At 40.7% G+C, this 21,444-nt stretch overlaps 1 protein-coding gene across 2 annotated transcripts; it reads left to right on the forward strand.

Moving 5' to 3' along the window:
• The first annotated feature begins 703 nt into the window (after window positions 1-703).
• Window positions 704-21,443, forward strand: LOC136428550 (nuclear cap-binding protein subunit 1-A-like). 2 transcript variants are annotated; one of them, XM_066418150.1, is made up of 25 exons: window positions 704-856; window positions 1,537-1,622; window positions 2,541-2,641; window positions 3,112-3,196; window positions 8,052-8,123; window positions 8,774-8,881; window positions 9,580-9,627; window positions 9,740-9,813; window positions 10,098-10,167; window positions 10,511-10,726; window positions 11,405-11,502; window positions 11,976-12,039; window positions 12,256-12,431; window positions 12,770-12,907; window positions 13,262-13,365; window positions 13,628-13,747; window positions 14,252-14,351; window positions 14,611-14,704; window positions 15,509-15,612; window positions 16,358-16,418; window positions 17,018-17,071; window positions 17,596-17,649; window positions 18,256-18,378; window positions 19,151-19,264; window positions 19,881-21,443. In XM_066418150.1, the coding sequence occupies exons 1-25, from the start codon at window positions 817-819 to the stop codon at window positions 19,992-19,994; spliced, it is 2,418 nt and encodes an 805-aa protein (XP_066274247.1). In that variant the 5' UTR covers window positions 704-816; the 3' UTR covers window positions 19,995-21,443. The 2 variants fall into 2 exon arrangements, with proteins under 2 accessions (XP_066274247.1, XP_066274249.1); XM_066418152.1 differs by lacking the exon at window positions 17,018-17,071.
• Window position 21,444: the final 1 nt, after the last annotated feature.

Raw genomic sequence — 21,444 nt, forward strand, 5'->3', positions numbered from 1 at the left:
AACAGTCCATTCATGGAGGTCAGTAAAAAGAGATGACCTCCTTGGTCCATCCAATCTCTAATCAACAGCCATATCTATATGACTGAATGTATCATGATATATCATATGCTGGTATAAACGTTGTGCGATAAGGTGATTTTGCGCGCCGGCAACCATATGTGGCTTGAAAACTTGCTGATAGTAGCGAAAGTCTAAGGTTTAAAAGAACACCGAGAAGCCAATGAAATTTTTAACTCCACAAGGCTGAAACGGAAAAGCACGATGATCATATGTAGAAAACGAGTTCATTCATAGGCTGATCCGGGCTGTCGATCAAAATGTGCAGCTTATACATCGACTTTCACGCTGTATAGTGGGGCACTGAACCGGCAACGATTCTAAATACTTTTCTTGATATTGTTGAGAGTGGTGTAAGAAAGTTTGTAAAACAGTTAACACACTTCTGCACAGTTATTATGCTCAGGGGGTTCTCCTATAACCTTCTTGAAAGATTTTTAAATTGTAAAATGTAGCCATATAGAGCTGAGGGACTCTACAAAAGTCGAGAGATCTGGCAGGTGCGCTGCTATCTCCAAAGAATGGGGTCTGCATGCGCAAGGTGTCAGAAGCGCCACAAGTTGGCTATTTATGGTACTGCAGCATGCAGCCCAGGTAAGCGTGTAGGTAGCTGCAGCATGAGAAAAATCCGCTTGGTGGCGCTTGTGACACGCTGCGCAGACCCCACGCGCAGTCAGCACCGCCATATGCTTGGAGAGAGTTTCGACCAAAGGAACCAAGTGAATTTTTGACGTCCACTTCCCCGTCCTTAATACAACGATGTCTCGAAGACGAAGATACAGTGACGATGAAGACGAAGGTACGTTGTGAAGTGTCTCTGAACTCCATGTTTTCTCACGTTTTGTAGTTTCAGCTACGCCAACTTCGGGCTTTGTTTCCCTATACTGTATATGAATGGTGGGGAGGGGGGCGATCCAACCAAGAGAACATCGAAGTTTCTAGAACACATATTTGCTACAAGAGTGTAAATTTTAGCTGCGATTTCATGTCAAGATACAAAAGTTCAATCCATGATCTCTGTTTAGTTGCTTTGATGCAATTTGTTGCGTTTTTTAACATGTTTAAACTAGTCATAACATGGCTGTGCACATGTCCCTTTGGGGGGTCCTCCCAATCTCCAAGCAGATGTTGGGGTGAAAGATTGTGACGTTTTCTGGCAGGCGTAGCCTGTGTTGCAAAGTCTCTCGCTGTCAGGGGGTGATTGGACCTGACCAGTGGAAAGGCTGCTAGAAGCTTGATTTATTCTGGCTACCGACGGGGAAAGTGCATGACGGGAATCAAAAATCTGGCAGAGCTGAAATTTGGTGCTACACCAGTCTTCTCTAACAGGATTATGACTGTCAAACAATATACATGTATTATTTGCCCAAAAAAAAACTGATAACAATTATTGTTGTCAGTCCAACCATTCATGATAATGTCATTGTGTGAAAACCCTTTACATGCTCCTAACCTGATTGGCCGTACTTGTGTCCGCAGGTCACGGTGCGAAACGACGCCGTACCAGCGAACCACTGGAGATCGAAGACCGACTGGAGTCACTCATCACACGTGTGGGCGAGAAGGTAAGGAGTTTTGTCAAACACTAAACAGAGAACCAACGCTACATGTACTGCAATGTAGTTGATTAACCTTCATCAGTCAAGGGATAGTGCTGCGTACCTAAATCCCAGACCTGAACTGGACTTATAAAAATGTTTAGGTCCAAGTAAAAAAAAAACTTAACGTCTGGAGACAAGTCCGGACTTGTTAAAAAATATTTCTTGCTTGTAAGTTAGTTGTATTCTCCTTTTTGTTCTTACTTATCTAAGCCACCTTAGAGTAAGTTAGACCTTTCATAGACCATGAAATTTTCGCTGGAAAGGAAGAAAACTTTGCTGTTTGACTGAGGTTTTGTGTTTAATACTGACTACATATAATTTTGCACATACATTTTTCAAATTGCATGTCAACTTTTTGCTAACATGGTATTTCACCGAAAAAGAAATATTTTAAGCACACATGATGCCATGGGTTCAGGTCCGGACTTACAAGTCCAGACCTGAAGCTGAACCTCTGGACTTGAATCAGGACCTGAAGATGAGTTTAGGTATGCAGCACTATCTTGGGGTGTCTCTTTATCATATTGGCACTGGTCTACATAGGTAAAGTAGAGTGATGTACATGTAGGTTAAATATCCATTGAATGGTTGCCTGAAGTTACTGTGAGTTTGCAGTAAGTGGAAATGCTTTTTTTAAGCTTTTAGCTCTTTGAATCCTAAGTTATGCTGTAACCAATATTGTGAGGCTGTGTATATTGATGCACCTTCAACAGGAGGAGGTTACTGTCAATGCCTTTAAGTTTGCTGGGATTTAAGTTCTCTGTAGGCAGAAAACTGAGTATGCTCTCTTTGATCTGTACCTCTACTAGTTTGATATACACGATGTACATGTAGTGTAACAACTGTTTTAACTTGCTGTGTTTTATTTAACTTTTTTTTCAGAGCACATCATCGCTGGAGTCTAACCTGGAGGGCCTGGCCAGTGTGTTAGAAGCTGACCTCCCAAACTACAAGGCCAAAATTCTCAAGATTCTTGTCGACTGGTAACTTTGTCTTTAACTCTTACTTAGAATAACCAATGTTTTTGTTTTTGGCACTGTACCTTGTTGTGATATAGTAGTAGGCATCCTATCATGCAATTCGAAAACAGTTAAACACAAAAGTTCAGTAATAAACGCAACACAGGAATTTTTTCGTATTTTTCCAGCACAAATTACATAGTCTTAGGAATGTCTACTAGTAAGATTGTTTAGAAGAAAAAAGCGAGAGAAATTTTTTGCAAGTCCAGACTTGTTTCCAGACGTCTAGGTTTTCAACTTAAACGCTTTTACAAGTCCAGTACAGGTCCGGGGAAATACAATTTACTTTAAATTAATTTCGCGGTAGGAGGCGTTCATGTTACTTAAAGATTGAGAGGTAACCACGAAAACCTTGAACATTAAAGGAACACAAATATTTCAAGATTTGCAGTATTGAGACTATGATTGAATCTGGTTGTATTACTGCCGTGCAGTGCTGTACAACTCCCTGAGAAGCTGTCTGTGTACACCACACTTGTCGGCCTGCTGAATGCTCGCAACTACAACTTCGGTGGCGAGGTGAGGAAATTTTAAGTCTTAAACTTAAAGGTGCTTATTGTAGGATTATGGTATCGGTGTTAAAGTCATCATGTTCTTAACATTCACAACAAGAAATCAAAGATCTTGTAACTCAGTGAAATAGTTTTTTTTTAATTTATTGATTTTTTTACGAAATATAACACAACCATGTCCATTTCACACATGACATATGACTTTTGACCATGTACATGTACCAACATTCACTTCTTGCTAGAGCTGTGTACCGATACAGTACCGGCACAGGTCCAAAATGCCTGAACCCTGGTGTACCGGTACTAACACACCAAGACAAACAAACAAACAGACAAAAAGAATTATACCTACATTATAGACATATTGCCCCACAAAAGTCATTCTGTGCAATTATTACCTTCGCCGGGAATGTATGCATTCGCGGTAAGGTTATGTTATCGGTTACGCCAGCTGTAAAGTGGGTCCGTATGTATGTCGAGATCATAAGTCGAGAGAACTTTGACGGATCTTGCTGATTTTTGGTAGGTAAGTGGCGGTTGTGGGAACAAAGGTCAAGTTCAAAAATGGTTAACCTGGCGTTTTCCTAAAGTGCTTCAGTGGACTTTTTTTGTTAGTGTGTTTGTATGTAGACAACATAACTCGACGTATTGATGATGGATCTGCATGATTTTTGGTGGGTACGTAGAGATTGTAAAAACGAAGCTCAACCTCAAAAATGGGTCACCTGGCATTTTCCTGCGGTACTGCAGTGGGCTGTTTATGTATGCGTATTTGTTTGTTGACAGGATAACTCGAGAAGCTGTTGATGGTTGTGCATGATATTTAGTGAATAGGTAGATTTATTAAAGGGGAAGGTCAAGTTCGATGATGGGCCTCCTAGCGGGTACTTTGGGTACTGCAGTGTAGCTTCAAAGTTTGAGGTCGAATTTTCTGCAAGTGCTACGGTCATGATTTTTGTGTGGTAGATAGTCCATGCCACATGAAGTAAGTTGTGCACGTTTGGGCCCTCTAGCGGCTTGTTTGGAGCTGCAGCGGGTGTTTTTAATTTATTTGTTTTGACCTTTGGACATGAATAACTAGACTTATGGTCAATGGGTCGTCTTGATTTATGGTATGTAGATAGCTCGATTAATGATTTACATAATTGAATATTCATTATGCAAAGCAGGAGCTAATTTGCATAATTAGCAAGGAAAGTTTATAAATCTGCTGCCTTTCAAAATAGGACTCTCAAACATGTGACATATATAGCTGAAAAAGAGAGAGGTATCGATAGATACCAATAATGCTAATAGCTACCTATTTTGCATAATTAATGAGAAAATACTAATTGAAAATACCACAATAGTAAATGATTGGAATTTCATTCTTGTATCGGTTTATTGGTTTATTGGTTTATTTCGATACCCTTTAGTCGAATTGCGACTAATCTTCCAGGGTTCAACACAAAAAGTATACAAACACAGACATATATACAGTGCAAGATTCAAAGGACATAACGTTATATACATAATCATAACAAATACAGATTGCTAACTTAACCTACGAATAATTGGTGACAAACTGGTAGATGGCCTTCTTAAAGTGATATGGGACTGTCAATGATTTGATGTTAGATGGTAATGTATTCCAAAGATTGATGGCTCTGTAGAGAAAGGTTCGCTTTTGACTGTTAGTTTTTGGTTTAGGTAGTTTGAAACTGTAGGAGTTGGATAATCTAGTAGAGTATGTGTGTGTAGAATTGACAGGGACAATGGAACTGTGAATGTTTTTAGGCTCGTGACTGACAAGTATTCTGAAAAAAGTATTTAAAGTACTGATGGCGAACCTTTCTCTTACCGTGGGCCAACCTAGATCCGTATGCATTTGTGCAACAGGTGTGTCAATCGCACATTTCAAAAGCATTCTACAGGCTCTGTTCTGTACCACTTGGAGCCTACGAGTGTTCAAGTCCGACATGTTGGCAAGGACTGGTAGGCAGTACTGCGCCACAGAAAGAACTAGTGCACACATAACTACCTTAAAAACATCATGCGTCATGGCCCATGCGTGCCGCCTCAGAAGGGCAATGTTCCTAGATTGTTTAGCAATAGTATGATTCACATGCAAATTCCATGTAAGTGATTGAGTGATGTGCAACCCAAGCAACACCGTCTCTTTCACCTGTACAATACCCTCTGTTCCAATTACTAAGTCTAAAGAGGTTGAAGGCAGAAGGGCAAGTTTTCGGGGTGAACCGAAGAGCATGCACTTGGTCTTCAAAATGTTCATGACAAGTTTGTTGCTCTTTACCCATTCTGATATCTTATTAAGGTCAGGCTGTAAAGCAGCAGTTATCTCAGATAAGGACCTAGCAGCTTTGTACATCGATGTGTCATCTGCGTACATTTCAGTTGTACTGTTTAAGACTGACAAAGGTAAGTCATTAGTAAACAATGTGAAAATAAGTGGGCCTAGACAACTTCCCTGGGGGACTCCACATTCAAGTACAGATGGTTCTGAAAAATGCCCATTAATATACACTACCTGTGTTCTACCCTGCAGATAACTACTCATCCAAGTCAGAGAGCCTAAACTGAAGCCATAGGATTTAAGTTTTGCCAATAGAAGCTGGTGATCAACCAGATCAAAAGCCGCACTAAAATCAATGTAGACGGCCCCTACAATTTCTCCTTTATCTATGGCGGAGAGCCAGTCATCTGTCATTTGCAATAGGGCGGTGGATGTGGAATGGTTTGGTCTGTAGGCATGTTGGTGGGGTGTAACAATATCATTCAGTGTAACATATTGCCAGATCTGATTGTGTGCCACCTTTTCTAATACTTTGCTTAAGGTAGGTAGTAAGCTAATAGGCCTGCTGTTATTCCCAGTCAATGGTATTCTGGTGTTCTTAGGCAGGGGGCACACCTTAGCTCTCTTCCATTGGTCGGGAAATAAGTGATTGACAAGTGATTGATTACAAATATGCCTTACTGGCGATGCAATATACACAGCTGATAATCTAACTAATCTGTTCTCTAATTGATCAATACCACATGTTGATGACATAGGAATGCTTACCAACAACCTGAGTATTTCCGCAGTGCCAACTGAGTGGAACTGAAAACCGCATGATTTATCAGACATAATGTGCTGATCAATGAGATCAGTGACAGGTGCGTTTTGAGACTGCAGGTTTTTCCTGTGAGTCTCGGTCTTAGTTGTGTAGTAATCATTGAAGTAGTTGGCAATTTGACTAGGCTTAACTATGTACTGACCATTCACTTCCACACAGGTAGGACTGTTGCACTTAGATCTACCTAATAATGAATTAGTTAACTTCCATACATGTTTTGGATCCTTGGAATTCTCAGTCATCTTGGATGTGAAATAGTGTTCCTTCTTCATTCTGTTTAGCTTAACCACATAGTTTCTGAGTTTCTTGTAAACTTCCCTGTCGGAGTGTAGACCATACTTGTCAGCTTCAGTCTTAGCTTCGTCTCGCATGGCCATGGCTTCCCTCAGCTCTGCGTCCAGCCAAGGCACGGAGTTAGCACGGACTGTGAAGCGTCGAACAGGTGCATGGAAGTCAGCCACTGTGTTGAAAAGTAGCATAAACACATCCAAGGCGTCGTCCACATCTTCAAACAGTTCAACAAGAGTCCATGGGGTATCATTAGGAAGCTAAGTAAAGGTGAACAATATCAGACAAAATCATGGATGACAAGGCCTCATTAACATAATTTATAAGGAAATGTCTACAATTCCCTTTCAATTTGCTATTTTTAAGTCTATTTATTCAGGTTAAATTGCACTGACAGGTGACCTAGTTTACCGGAGCAGGCTCCCTGTGAGACGTCCCTGGAGGACACATGTGATACTTGACTTGCCTGGTGGCTCTGTTTTGGGGTCAGGGAGGTCACACACAGCAGCCTTACGATCTAACGCTCTCTCTGTTGGAAGGTATAGGTTTGATAAAAACTGATTGATATGTTGACTATGAAAATATGGGCATAATTGAAGCAAATACATTGCCAACAAATTGCCTTATTTTCTGTAGTAAAGATAAAAGTTATGATACCAATTTAGCAAAAATATTCTTACAGTGATTATTTTTATAACTCTTGGGAGAACTCGTGTAGGTATAGGTATGGGTTTGTTTTAAACTTTGAAAGAGAATACTAGTAACTCAAGTCAAGAAGGTGATGACGGATCGTCATGATTTGTAGGGATGTACATAGTTTGAGTGATGATTTACATGATCGTATAAGAATCATGCAAATCAGGATCTGTGATGTGAAAAAGTATACAAACCCTTGCATTCCATTGTAGTCAAGCATGTGACATGTAACTGAGAAAGAGAGGAATATTGATAGATATCAATTATGCAAACGAATACCTAATTTGCATAATTTATGACAAAATACTATAATTCCAGAGTGGTAAATGATGGGATTTCATTCTTGTGGCGTTTGGGAGATAATCAAATGTGGACGTTATCAGACATAAATCATGATGGCCTCATTTACATAATATATGAGGAAATGCTACAATGGCCCTCTTTTCTAAGATTTTACTTTAATGCTGTGTTTTGTGTAGAGAAAAGGATCACTTGAAATTCATGCAATCGAGGACCTTATTTACATACTGAGTGATAAGCATTCACTCGAAAAGGCTAACATCAGTCGGCGAAGGTATGAGGTCGTGGAACTCTAGTTTTCATATGTCCTTTGTTTACAAACTACAAATGTATTCATAGATGATTGTAAGTAATTCCTCAGAAGCTACAAATACAATGTATATGTCTTGACAGTGCACATGTGTACACAATGTAAAAGACTACAATTTTTTAGTAACATGTTATGTCTTGTATCTGACACAGTTTGTGGACGCCATGGTCAAAAGGTTCAAGGACAGTCTGAAGGAGAACAAGTTCGAGGAGGGCAGGGTCATTGTGAGTACACAGATTTTGGTGACACCTCAGGGCTGGAGGCATTTCTTATAGTATTGTGATGTCTCTTTTTAAAATTGCACAAATGCATTTCCTCATAATAGTCACATTTTTACCTCTAGTTGTCAATCTTTTTACAATATCGTTCACATGCATGTAATTTGCAGTTTCAGAGAAGGCACCTTGGGCTCCATGTTTGCAATTGCAATCTTTGAAAAAACTCTTTAAGTCCAGAATTTTATTCTTTGGGCAGCCTTCTTAATGAAAATCATTAAAAAATAGATTCACAAGTTTGAATTTGAAAGCAAACAAATCAAACCTATTGAACAAACACTCATAAAATATTAGCTCTTTGATGCAAGTACAAATGCTTATCATTCATAAACTATATTGAATTTTACTGACTTGTAATGATTTGTGTACGGTCAAAACTACCCAAGAAGACCACTCAGAGGACTGGTAATATCTGGTCTATGTGAACAGGTGGTCACTATAAACATGGTTGACAATGCTTGTGCCAATTGAAAAATCATCTAAGGGACAATCAAAAAGTGGTTACATTGACCAGGTGGTCCTAACCTAGTATGGAGGTGGTCGCTTGGACAGGTTTGACTGTACATATTTCAAAGTCTGATGGGAATTTGTGTACATAGGTGAACTTCCTTGCGGACTTGGTGAACTGTCATGTGATCGCGGCGCCGTCCCTCCTAGCCTGGTACGAGGCCTTCGTAAACGTCACACTGGAGGACGACATACCACAGGTATGTGGAGCGTAAACATGTTACGTTAAACATGGCGTCTCATCAAATTTGTCTTGGTTGCCTCCACTATGTTTACCTTAATATAACTTCAGGTACAGATACATTTTCAGAGGTTGTACAGTACCTGTACCTGAAGGGATGTCCCTGTGGCTCAACTGTTAGTGGCCTCACATTTGAGCTCCTGGTTCCAATTAGTTGGTAACTGGGAGACCCCGGTTCAATCCTGGGAAGGGCACCCCTGTTTGGGCTGCACCCGTCTTTCAGAAGGGATATAAAATGGTGTTCAAAGAGGTGCCTCAAGCACATTAAAGGGAACAGTTCCAGCAACCCCTCCGTGTAAAAGAATGCCCTTCTACAGAAACAGCAAGGAAACTTGCTGCCCTATGTGCCACTAGGCACTACAAGGTGAACAACAACAACATGTACCTGACAAATTTGACAAAGTTACCCATAGTCTTCAATGATGACATAGGCCATAGTCAAATCATTTCTTTGGATGTTATGTGTCTCATTTTAAAACCCTACTCTTGCTAGACGGATATGAAATCAAAGATGGTGCTAATTTCAGTTCCCATACAATATTTTAATCTTTTTGTTTGGAACCAGGTTTTTGCTCTGTACTATATCTGTTAATTTCCAACAGCAGCAAAGTTTCATGCTGATAGGTATGCTTTTTGTTTTTATGCTGTGTTCTATAGGTTCGACCAGACTGGTTTGTGTATGCTACCCTCAGCACACTACCATGGGTAAGCAGGTCTTTCCTTATCATTGAAGTTGTCACTTTTACTTTTAAGAAAGAGCCAGTGAATGTTTAAAAACTTGTCCGACAATGTTATGATGGGCTTCCCATTGATGCAGGTTGCGAGAGAACTATACGAGAAGAAAGAAGCTGAGATGGAACGGTTGCTGACAAACATCGATGCCTACATAAGGTGAGTTACTACTAATACTAGTACAGGTATACATGTTTTCTTTTTGCGGTTCTTTTGTTTGTTGCAAAAAGTGCACACAAGAGGTAAAGAGAAGATTAGGTAATACCCTGCCAAAGCAAATGCATATTTCAATAATTTAAAACCCACTGCACCTTGATATAATCTGTCATTCACACGTTGTGATGTTTGTAAGGTATGAGCAACATGGTCTTCACATCCTGAAATCTTGTTTGTTGGTTTTTATTTATTTCATTGTTTATTTTGATATTTGTCATTTTTTTCAGTAAGAGACAGAAGGCGCATGTTCCCATCCTGAGAGTGTGGTCCTCTGATATCCCCCACCCACAGGAAGAGGTAGGGTTTTCTATTTTCTCATCCTTCTAATGTCCCCAGTTTTGAGTGTAGAGTGCCGTTTAGGTGATGTGCCTGCTATTTATACCTATCATAACTGCCGAATCTCTTTTGTTCTCTTTGGTCAACGTTGCATCGGAGTAACAGCCGTTGCATAAGATATGTCTTTGGACACAACTAAATGAACCTATATGTGAGATATTAACCTTAAATATGCGAACACGACCTTAAAGCAAGTTCTTGCTTACGTTCCGGCGACGTGCTCCTTGAGACAGCCCTGTTTCAGATTACTAAGTCAACAACCCTAACTACAATGCCGCCACGACACCGTTCTTCTTTCCCCCAGTACCTGGACTGTCTGTGGGCGCAGATCAAGAAGATGCGGATGGACAAGTGGCAGGAGCGACAGATCGTGCGCCCGTACCTGGCCTTCGACAACATCCTGTGCGAGGCGCTGCAGCACAACCTCCCGCCGTACAATGCTCCCCCGCACGCGGACGACTCTGCCTACCCCATGCCTACCGTCGTCTTTAGGATGTTCGACTACACAGATGCGCCAGAGGTATATCTACTGTAATTCTTGTTTTTTTTACTGTACACATGTAACTTTATGTTCACTGTTTTCACAGTCACAGTACCGTGAACTTATCATCACCATGAAAAACCTGTTGTCATTATTTATGATTCCTTCACACATCCGTTCTGTAAATCACTTGCGGCCACTGTGGAGTTAAAGTTCAGTGAAAATGTCCATTTTCCTTACACTGTGAAATTTTGCTACCGTGAAGATAAAGTGAATAACAGTATTCAAATAGGGCATCGTCAGTTCATTTGAACAGACAAATGTGAACCACACAAACTTGTTTCGTCACAGGTGGGATTTTGCTCACAAACTGTGTTTCCTATGGGTTCGGGTTCGCACATGTTCTATTCTTTACGGACATGTCGCGGTGACATAGACGGTTTGTAAGCAGAATCCCCCATGACAAAACCAGTTTGTGTGGTTCAAATCTGTCTAAACTGTAGTGTAAATGCATTTAAGTTTTTATTTCGCGGTAGGGAGAAAATTGTTTTTAGTTCTTGAAACAAGGTGTTATGCTGGCAGAAAACAAGTTAAGAATTTTCTGTATGTATTGCCAGGGGAGGGGGATCTTACCATCTGAGGGGGTGAAGTCTGCCATCTCTGATTGCCTTGTTTGATATTTTGATTTGAAACAGAAGACTTTGATTGTTGTTTTAGGGTCCTGTGATGCCAGGCCACCACTCTGTGGACAGATACCTGATAGAGGAGAACCTGAGGAGGATCATCGACACATACGCTGTGGACAGGAAGGAATGGTTAGTCTTCTTTCTTTCTCTCTCTCTCCCTCTCTCTCTCTCTCTCTCTCTTTCTCTCCCTCTCTTTCTTTCCCTCTCTATCTTTCTTTCTATCTTTCTTGCCATTATTCCTCCAATGATGGAGAGCATCACATAAACACAAATTCTTAAAGTTTAACTAAACTTAAGAATCAACATTGGGACATTCACAAACGACTTTAAGGATGAAGTGAAGCAGTGAAGCACAGAACATGCGTACAAGGTCATTTTTAAAGTTTTTCGTCGCTTAGAGATTTGGGTGTCATTCATTCATTCAATTAACTCTTCAAAGCTGCAAACCACAGAGTGTATTAGTCCTTACAAAAGGCGAAAAGAAATTTTTAGAAATGAGGTGAGTGAGGACCACTATCATGCACTAACTCATACCAGAGAGAAGGTTTTGACCGGGTGATTTCCTATTGTAAGTCTAAATTCGAGTTGTTGTATCTTTTTAGTGCTGCCCAACTGCTGAACTACCCCTTCAAGAACAAGATTCCACTCAACTATCATATTGTTGAGGTGAGTGACATCGTTTTATATGGACCCTGTTTCAAAAACACCATAATTCATCTAATTGGAAAATTATAGGACTGTCAATATTGCAACTTGTGTAAGTTAGATAAAGGTGTTTATGACCAAGCATATGACCAACCGTATATTATGCAAATGTGTAAGTCATTTGCATGAATAGAATTGTTCATGGAGATATGAGGTCGTGGAACTCTTGTTCTCCAGGTGGTGTACGGGCAGCTCTTCCAACTGCCATTTGCCCCCCATGTGGATGTCTTCTACACAACGTTGCTGATCGAGCTGTGTAAGCTCCAGCCAAGCTCCCTGCCCCAGGTCCTGGCACAGGCCACAGAGATGCTGTATGAGAGAATAGACACCATGAACATAGCATGTGTGGACAGGTAAAGACTTCTCATTGCAGTACTGTTGTATTCTGCTAAGTGTCTCTCATCATTAGGTGTCTCTAATTCAGTGTTAATCTAGTACGTGGGAGAATAGACACCATGAATATATCATGTGTGGACAGGTAAGACTTCTCATTGCAGTACTGTTGTATTCTGCTAGGTGTTTTACATTTAATGTTATTGTAGTCAATAGGCACACAGGCCTGTGTGGACAGATGGAAGGGTCACTTTATGCTGCAGTATCTGTATGTCCAGCTAGGTGTCTCTCATGCACTGTTACTGTAGCACAGTACAGTACATGGTTTATAATTGATTTTTTACAACCTTCTTGACAGACTGGTGAACTGGTTCTCTCACCACCTGAGTAACTTCCAGTTCAGATGGAGCTGGGATGACTGGGTGCCCTGTGTGGAGTTGGACAGTTCCCTGTACAAGCCCAAATTTGTACAGGAAGTGCTGGGAAAATGTGTCAGGTAAAGAGTTTGAACACAAACACAACACAGGCACATATCTCATTAGATGGGAAGGGCATCTTGGCTGGAGCTGCACCCTTCTTTTGAAAGGGACGTAAAATGGGGGTCCCGTGTTTCGGGAGGTGCCTTGAGCATGTTAAAGGGGAAGGGCTAGCAACCCCTCCCTGTAAAAAAATACCCTGCTACTGAAACAGCAAGAAAACTTGCTGCCTTATATGCCACTAGGCACTACAATACTATGAACAAACGAATGAACATGTATGATCTTCAACTATCACACATTTGATTTAAGAAATGACATTAGGGTGAAATGTAGATTAGGGTCCAACGGTTGTGTTTCTTGTGCTGTAATAGAATGTCGTACCACCAGAGGATCATAGAGACAGTCCCTGACACCTACGGACCACTGCTGCCTCATGAACCCAACCACATCTACAAGTATGAGCAGGAGGGAGCAGGTTAGTCACATTACCATGTTTACAGTCACTTCTTGCAAAAGTTGTGAATATGATATTGTATGTGCTAAACTCTAAAGCCCCTATCTCACTGAACCTTTGGCACGTTGGCAACTGCCACCGTGAAGTTCAGTGAAAATGTCAATTTTCCTTAAACCGTGTAATTTTGCTACCTTGAAGATGAATTGAATTACAGTAGGTACAGATACAGTTGTGCATTTATACTTGTGTTCCAATGTTGATGGTTGTCCGTCTGTGTGTTCAGGTTCATTGCCGGGTACGGTGGCCGCCCACCAGCTGATCGCCTCCATCAAGGCCAAGTCTGAACCTGAGGAGCTGATAAACATACTCAAGGACCTGCCGAACCCCAAGAAGGACGACGATGGTAATGTCTTCAGATTTTCCATGTGTCAAAGGATGATCCTATCAGTAAGACAGGGCAGGGATCTCCCTAAAGAATGGAACAGTGGCGCTCCTCCATTCTGTTCTAATCCCAGCTCCATCCTGTTGATTATCAAAGTTAGGGTATTTTTTCCAATTTCTAATGACTTTCATTATGTCTGAAAAAGGCAAAATGCAACAGCCACTACTCTTCTTTTGAGAGCAAGAGCTCTGATAGGCTTTGAGTCGCACTGTAAAAATTGGTTCAAACAAACATTTGTAAGTTCACCAGGATTTGAACCCTCAACCTCTGGATCTCGCATGTGCTAGCCTTACTACTTTGACCATTCGACGCCAACTAGAATGAATACCAGGGGATTAAAGGGGATTATGCTGAGAGCTCTTTAACTTAAAATTTTCCTTCAAGTCAACTGTAGATTTATGTAACCCTTCTGAGAAGCAGATGTGTTCAAGACTAACCTGTAGTCCATTATCTTTTCTCTCTCAGGTGAGGCAGCCTTCAACCCACTGAAGATAGATGTTTTTGTACAGACAGTCCTGCACCTCGGCTGCAAGTCCTTCAGCCATGCCTTCAGTGCACTGGCCAAGTAAGACAGTAATTTTGCCCCTCAAAAACCTAGAATATACCCCGTTTTGATTTAAAATTCTTTAAAACTCCACACCATCCCACCCTTCACTCCATCCTAATGCTCCCCCTTGCAATTGCAATTTTTTATAGAAAAATATGTGCTACCGGTAGTATGATTATTCCCTAATTATTTTGGCTGTACACTGTTTGTCTTGTATGGGTGCTCGCCACCATGTGGGGAGGACATAACTAACTCAAACTCAATTTTGGTTGTACAGATTTCATGCGATTTTCCGTGAGCTTGCGGAGGAGGAGGAGGCCCAGATACATATCCTACGCACCATGTACGACGTGTGGAAAAAACACCCACAGGTACAGTACAAACATACCCTCACACATGAACTGTCCTAAATAAGCTATTTCACAGTGCCAAGTGCAAATACACACTCTGAGCTGTGCAATAGCTTACTATTAGATTTTGTTTAAAATGTTGGTTACTGTTGACAGGATACTAGAATGTACCACTGACAATTGTTGTAACATGGATTGTCTATTGTCCGATGAAGCTACCACATGCGCGTGTTTCACATACATGTATTGTGAAGGAAACTTCGTAATATACACTTGACTGTGTTTGTTGCTGGGTATTAAGGTTCTTTCTATAGAAACAGTAAAATTCACTTGCCATTGGTTTGGTAGACTATAGTCCTTCTGCAACCTTTCTCAGTGCAACAGTGACTGCTGGTACTACTTCCCACTGCTAGGTGGCGCTGCAGTGTGTATTGTGCAGTCTCACTTGTGACTAAGTTTGTGTCCCCGATGTCGCAATTTATCACTGGAGTAGATTTTCTTATCCATTCAGCTTCCTTAATGCAGCAAGTGCGTCTTTTTTACCTAAGCCCATTCCAACTATTTTTCACAGCTGTTTCTCGTAATATGGTCTGTGAATACCCAGTGATTTGCCAACCTGATGAAAGTACATGTATTAACGGATGTACATTAATGAAGGTTAGACATCCAGGTAGTAAGATACGCCAAAAATAGTTACACAAGCAACTGGATAAAATTTGAAATAGTCAGACGTTTCAGACAGCATCCACTATCTTTCGTCAATGACAAAGGAAAGATCTTGCAGCACCAGGTACATGTATTCACGGATGTACCTTGTTGTTTAAGATGATGTTTGTGCTTGTGGACAAGATGCTGAGAACACAGATTGTCAACTGTTCGGCCGTGGCCAACTGGCTCTTCTCCCACGACATGTCCCAGGACTTCACCAGGTAAGGCCACGCCAACTCATTTACTCTGTTCTCAGACATTTTAACCCTTGTCCTGCTGATGTTTTTTTACGCAATTTATTTCAGTAATTTGATTTCATAATCAGGTCATTTTCTCTTGACTTTAACTGCGCTGCTGTGGCATTGTTACCTCCGTATTTGGTGCGTTTCACTGCGGTGTGATGCGTTCAGTTGAAAATTACCACTAACCCACATACTGGCTCTGTATATACATATGTATAGAGAGCCTATATATAGGCTTCCTGCAGGACAAGGGTTAAGATAAAAATCAAGCAAGATGCCAACCTGAAAACAGAGAGTTGAGAAGAAAACTTGAATCTGTCTATAATCACCTTGAAATTGTGTGTACTGACTAGCTAAAGACCTTGCCATCAGACTCAGTTTTCTATTGATCTCCCAGCTCAGCATTTGTTTTCTAAAGCTTAGAACCAACATGTTAATTTCTTGTGGCCCAAGCTAAAGGAGACACTGTGACAGAAAAAAATTGGTAAAGATATCTGGGTTTTGTTAAGCTTTAGCACACTGAAGTAGCCGATTGGCACCCCATTCTCTATTGGTTACAGAGTTAGGCAGCAGGGAGAAGGTTAGAAAGTCAAGTTTTTTCAACTTTTTTGGTTAGTCAACCATTCTGGGGGAGGTATATTAGCTTCCTTTTCTTTGATTGGCTCACAAACTGGCTCTCAGTAAATGGATTTGATGACAGTGTGGCTATTTTCTCATATCACAGGCTGTATGTTTGGGAGATCATGCACTCTACTGTCAGGAAGATGAACAAGCATGTCGAAAAGGTAGGTTCTGTTGCATTCCACAGTTTGAATTAAAACCCATGCCTGATTTTACCATACATTGTTGTGCTCAGCAGCAGGTACATGTATGTGATGACATGTTTACATGCTTTTACCTCAAAATTGATTGCACTACTGTCAAAGAATTGTCACACTACTGACGCACTGCTGTCACTTTGCTGATGCACAACTGATGCACTACAGAGAACTACTGTCACGCGATTGTTACATTACAGATGTACTCTGGTCACACTGCCGATGCACTACTTTCACAGTACTGACAAACTACTGTCACACAATTGTCGCATTACTCGTGTACTACGGTGACGCTGTTGATGCATTTCCATCAGACTACTGAAGCACTACTGTCACACAACTGATGCACTGCTGAAGCACTACTGGCATACTACTTTCACACAACTACCAGACTACAGATGCACTACTGTGGCACTACTGTCACACTACTGATGCAACACTGACCCACTACTGATCCAACACTGACACACTACTGCCATGCTACCACCATCATAACACACTACAGTAAAAAGTGGCTATTTTTACAGTACTCCAGTTCTTCACTGTACCACACATTGTCCTTTCAGTGCAATGCAGAGCTAACCGAGGGTCAGCAGCACACAGCTGAAAAGTCGCCTCAAGTAATGAAGGGATGACTTCTGTGTTTCCCACTATTGAAATTTATATCTGTACCAAGTTGATGCTTCAACCAGGCTATTAGCTAGCAAGGGGCCAGGGCGTCTTCTGGACGCCCTACACTAAGATATCAAGGAATAGATGCCCTCATGTTGCAGGGGATACACAGAGGATGTTCTATTTCCCTAGTAATTACATACAAATGTTCCCCCCACACACTCTGTGACTGTTGTTTTTTCCTCATATCAGACACTGGTACAGCACATAAATTGATTGGAGAACTCTGATTTTAATTGGTCAACCCCCACCCCATTTGTTGCTGCCTATAAATGTCTATAAATCCTAGTTAAAAGCCTGGCTTCAATACAAATTTGGAAAGTGATCTTAGAAAAGAAATGTTGGGAGACATTGCAGTCATGTACCCTCTGTGACTTTTGTTGGATTGTGTGGTGGTCTGTGTTTTACTTGAATGCACATTCCATTTAATGATGTTGCTAGGCTTTGCTTGACTAGGTTTCAACTATTTCAGGTGCAGAAAGAACTGGCAGACGCTCAGCAGAAAACGGAGAAAAGTGGTGACAAGGTAGTTATCATTAACTAGATCTACCATTATAACAAAATATACTTGACATTTTTTCTGACAATCTGTCGGTCTTTAGATCTGTACATCATAACTTTCATATTTGTAATGTAAGAGTTTCAAGATAACTACATGCAGGGTTCGAAATTCTTTTTTGGAAATAGGTGCACTGGTGCACCCAACCAAAAGAACGCACAGAAAAAATGTTGGGTACAACTCATAAAATAAAGTTGAATGTCAGCAAAACCTAAGTTTGATGCTACTGCCTCTCTTAAGAACTTCAATCTGTAATTCTATCCAGATTTCAAATTTCAACCAAGCAACACATCAAATTTAAGTACAACAAAAGGTTATATTGCTTTTTCTGATGCTTACATTTGGAGAATATTCTGTATGCTAGTGTACAAGTCACAGAGAACCGTTACCCTATAGGTGCACATACACCCAATATTTCCAGCCCTGACATGCAAAACATTCTGTAACGTCTGCCAGTTATCAATTGGAACCAGGAGCTCAGGGACATCCCATGAAAACAATATATCCTAGATATACTGTATCCTTTAATGCCTACACTCTGGTGACATGCTTATTTGATGTGTTAATCTTCAGAGTGGCAGTGAGGATGAGATGCAGGACATTGATGGGGTGGATGAAGAGGAAATCGAGCGTCTCCAAGAAAGGCTGGAGTCGGCCCAGAGTGAACAGAAGAAACTTTTCCTGGTCATCTTCCAGGTAAGCAGACGTCGTCTTGAAAAATATCTGGAGTCTTCAAGAAATTTGTGATAATGTTTTATAGGGTCTTATGTTTGCATTACATACCTGGTAAACCACCTCATTACGTCACACACCAGATTTGTACTGAAGAGCACAAACTGCATATCCAGACAGACTTACCTGATACTGGGATGGGCCCCTACTCTCTTCTATATTAAGTATAGTGGGTTTGTTAACATGCTCGGTGTGTGCCTCTCCTCAAACGCGGGACCTCCACTTAACATTCTATCTGAGGAACGTCCCTAGGCGAAGCTAGGTACTCATTTTCACCTGAGTGATGAAATGGTTCCCAAGGGCACAACAACAGTACCTGTTAGGGATTCAAACTCCAGGTTCTGAGTCCACAAGGCCACCGTGTCCCCACAAGTCACTAATGTTGGTATTTGTGCCTCCTAGTGGCTTTCTATAGCACTGCAGCAGAACTTCCAGTTTTGGTATATTATGTTCTGAGTACTGTGGGGTCGTGTGGCGTAATGGCAGAGCGTTTGGGAAGGTCATATTGAGGTCAATGGCGCCGAATGGCTGCCATCCGGACCCTTGCGACAGTACCACAAAATGCAAGTGTGGAGCAAATATTTTGCAATATGTATTATGTGAACCCTGTTAACCCAGCATCAATTCAGCAATCAACAAGAAATGCTACCATTGCACGGGTGATTTCTGACCAATAAAAAACATTATTAGTATTATTATCATTATCAAATTTAGGTTGTTTCTTTTTCCTGAACAGCGTTTCATCATGGTGCTGACAGAACATCTGGGTAGATGCGAGACCTCGGGCAAAGACTTCAACACGGCCTGGTACAGATATTCCATCGAGCGACTCCAGCAGATATTCCTCCAGGTAGGGGCGATCTTCAGAATGAAAATGTTTAGTTCAGGTTGTTCTGCTGATTTGGAAGTAGGATATTGTAGAACCAAAGTTGCCCTCATTTTAGACCCAGCCTGATTCTTTATCTCATCTCCAAAATTACTGTAAATTCATTTATTTTCACAAGGACTCAATTTTATGGTAGGTGAGGTACTTGAGGTGTTTTATATTGATGGTTGAAATATTTTTGTAGTGCAGTATTGTAAAATGGAAACAAGTTTTTGATGTCATGATTTCGTAGTGGAGAACTTCAAAAATTTACAGTACTTTCGCCAATAAGACTCTGATTTTGGGGTTATCGATGTCTTGTTTCATGCATTAGATAAGGAATACTGTTATTCAGGTTCCTTCTACTGTAACTTTAAGTTCATTGTTTTCATGGTCACCTCCGTACCGTGAACTTATCACTGTGAAAAAACCTATTACTATTTATGATTCCTTCTATTCTGTAAATCACTTGCCGCCACCATGAAGTTAAAGTTCAGTGAATATGTCAATTTTCCTTAACACTACACCGTGAAATTTTGCTACTGTGAAGATAAAGTGAACCTATGAGTGATCCTATGTTGTTGTTGTTAATTTTCCTTAGCACCACAGCACAGTTACCAAGTACCTGGACACCCTGGAGAATCTCCTCTTCACCTCGGACACCGATGCACACATCCTGCAGGTGTTCCAGCAGTTCTGTGCTCTAAGGGCTTAGGGCTCAGTTACAAATATACGCGGGACAACCTACGTCTTCAAAATGGCGTCAACCGCAAGCGGTGATAGGTCATCCACAATTTCCTTTTCTAGCATCCTTTAGGTAGTTTGGCATGGAACCTAAACTAGCGTACTGGGTGGCTACGTATTTCAGGATCATCTGTAGCGAAAAATTATTGATGTGGAGAAATTGTTTACCTTGATACCATTGGCGATCGTTTACCTTGCTACGCTCGAACTGCAATGTCATCAATCTTCAACTTACATCTACATCTCATATTAATTTGAAAACGTGACAATAATTTTTGCATTCAGATGATCGTGAGATACTCCGCCACCAATAAGGCTAGGTTAAGTTACACACCAACCTCCCTCAATTTTCTCAAAGATGCTAGAATATTGAAAAGATTGCGGACTACCTACAGCCACGTACTGGTTGGCGCTTGCCATTTTGATGACGTAGAAATGTAGGTTGTACCCCGCGTCAAGTGGTCAATGAGGATACGAACAATTTGCATGGCAGTTATGACCAGGCCTATAGTTGGGACAGAATCCTAGCTTTGTTTAGTCAGTAGTTAATCCAGTATTACAGTAAACTACTACTATGTAGCTGAATTCTTGCTGACAGTGGATAGCCAAAAGTTACAATACGGCTTGTTGTAGTTGCTCAGATATTATACGAGTGAGGGTTGTAACCAAAGTGTTCATGTGACCCTCAGCAATACAATATACTCCTGCAATGTACCAATGCCAAAATTCCAAGCAGTATAGATTCCACTGTTGTTGTTTCTTTGGTAAGATTATGACCACTTTTGAAATTAGAGAGGGTTACATAAGTTTGGATATTATTTTCTGTTTACCATTTAGAGGTAAAAGAAGTATGGTATAGATTCATTAGCAGCCAACTTGTTTTAGTGGAGCTGTTACGGCTGCTATAGATAGTTTAACGTTACAACAGCATGTATAACAACTAGGAAAGGAGTCTGGTTTGTATACTAAAGCATTGTATAGATCACCCATGTAGACACAGTGACCCATCGAACCTTGTATTGGTACTATCAAGAAGGGATTATTTGTTTTCTCTTTTATCCTAGTTGTGACTGTTTTTTTACCCTGATTCTAATACATGTACAACACTGCTTCATATGTTTGGTAGAGATTGTTAGCAGTTGTGCTGTTTATAGATCAAACTGTTTAAGGAAGCAAAAATATCCATTGAGAAAAAAACATATGCAAGAAAACATTACTCCAGTAAATCCAGTGAACTGTGGAATTGCTGACATGTTCGTTATTTTAAGTTAAGTTTTAGTAAAATATGTTACTTTCAGGGTAAAACTTTGATTGTGGTCCTTCTGTTTAGTGACGTACAGTACATGACAGTAAGGTTTTGTTTTGATACCTTTTAATCCACAAATCTACCTTCATTGACAATAAATGGATGGGTGATGAAC

The sequence above is a fragment of the Branchiostoma lanceolatum genome, chromosome 2, assembly GCF_035083965.1.
Source record: "Branchiostoma lanceolatum isolate klBraLanc5 chromosome 2, klBraLanc5.hap2, whole genome shotgun sequence".
Classification (NCBI taxonomy): Eukaryota; Metazoa; Chordata; class Leptocardii; order Amphioxiformes; family Branchiostomatidae; genus Branchiostoma; species Branchiostoma lanceolatum.

Excerpts from the sequence above, each read along its gene's own strand:
- LOC136428550 (XM_066418150.1), top strand. The coding sequence starts at position 817 with ATGTCTCGAAGACGAAGATACAGTGACGATGAAGACGAAG. Across the intron at positions 9,628-9,739 it reads CCCTCAGCACACTACCATGG|GTTGCGAGAGAACTATACGA; the intron begins GTAAGCAGGTCT and ends CCATTGATGCAG. Across the intron at positions 13,748-14,251 it reads CCCCAAGAAGGACGACGATG|GTGAGGCAGCCTTCAACCCA; the intron begins GTAATGTCTTCA and ends TTTCTCTCTCAG.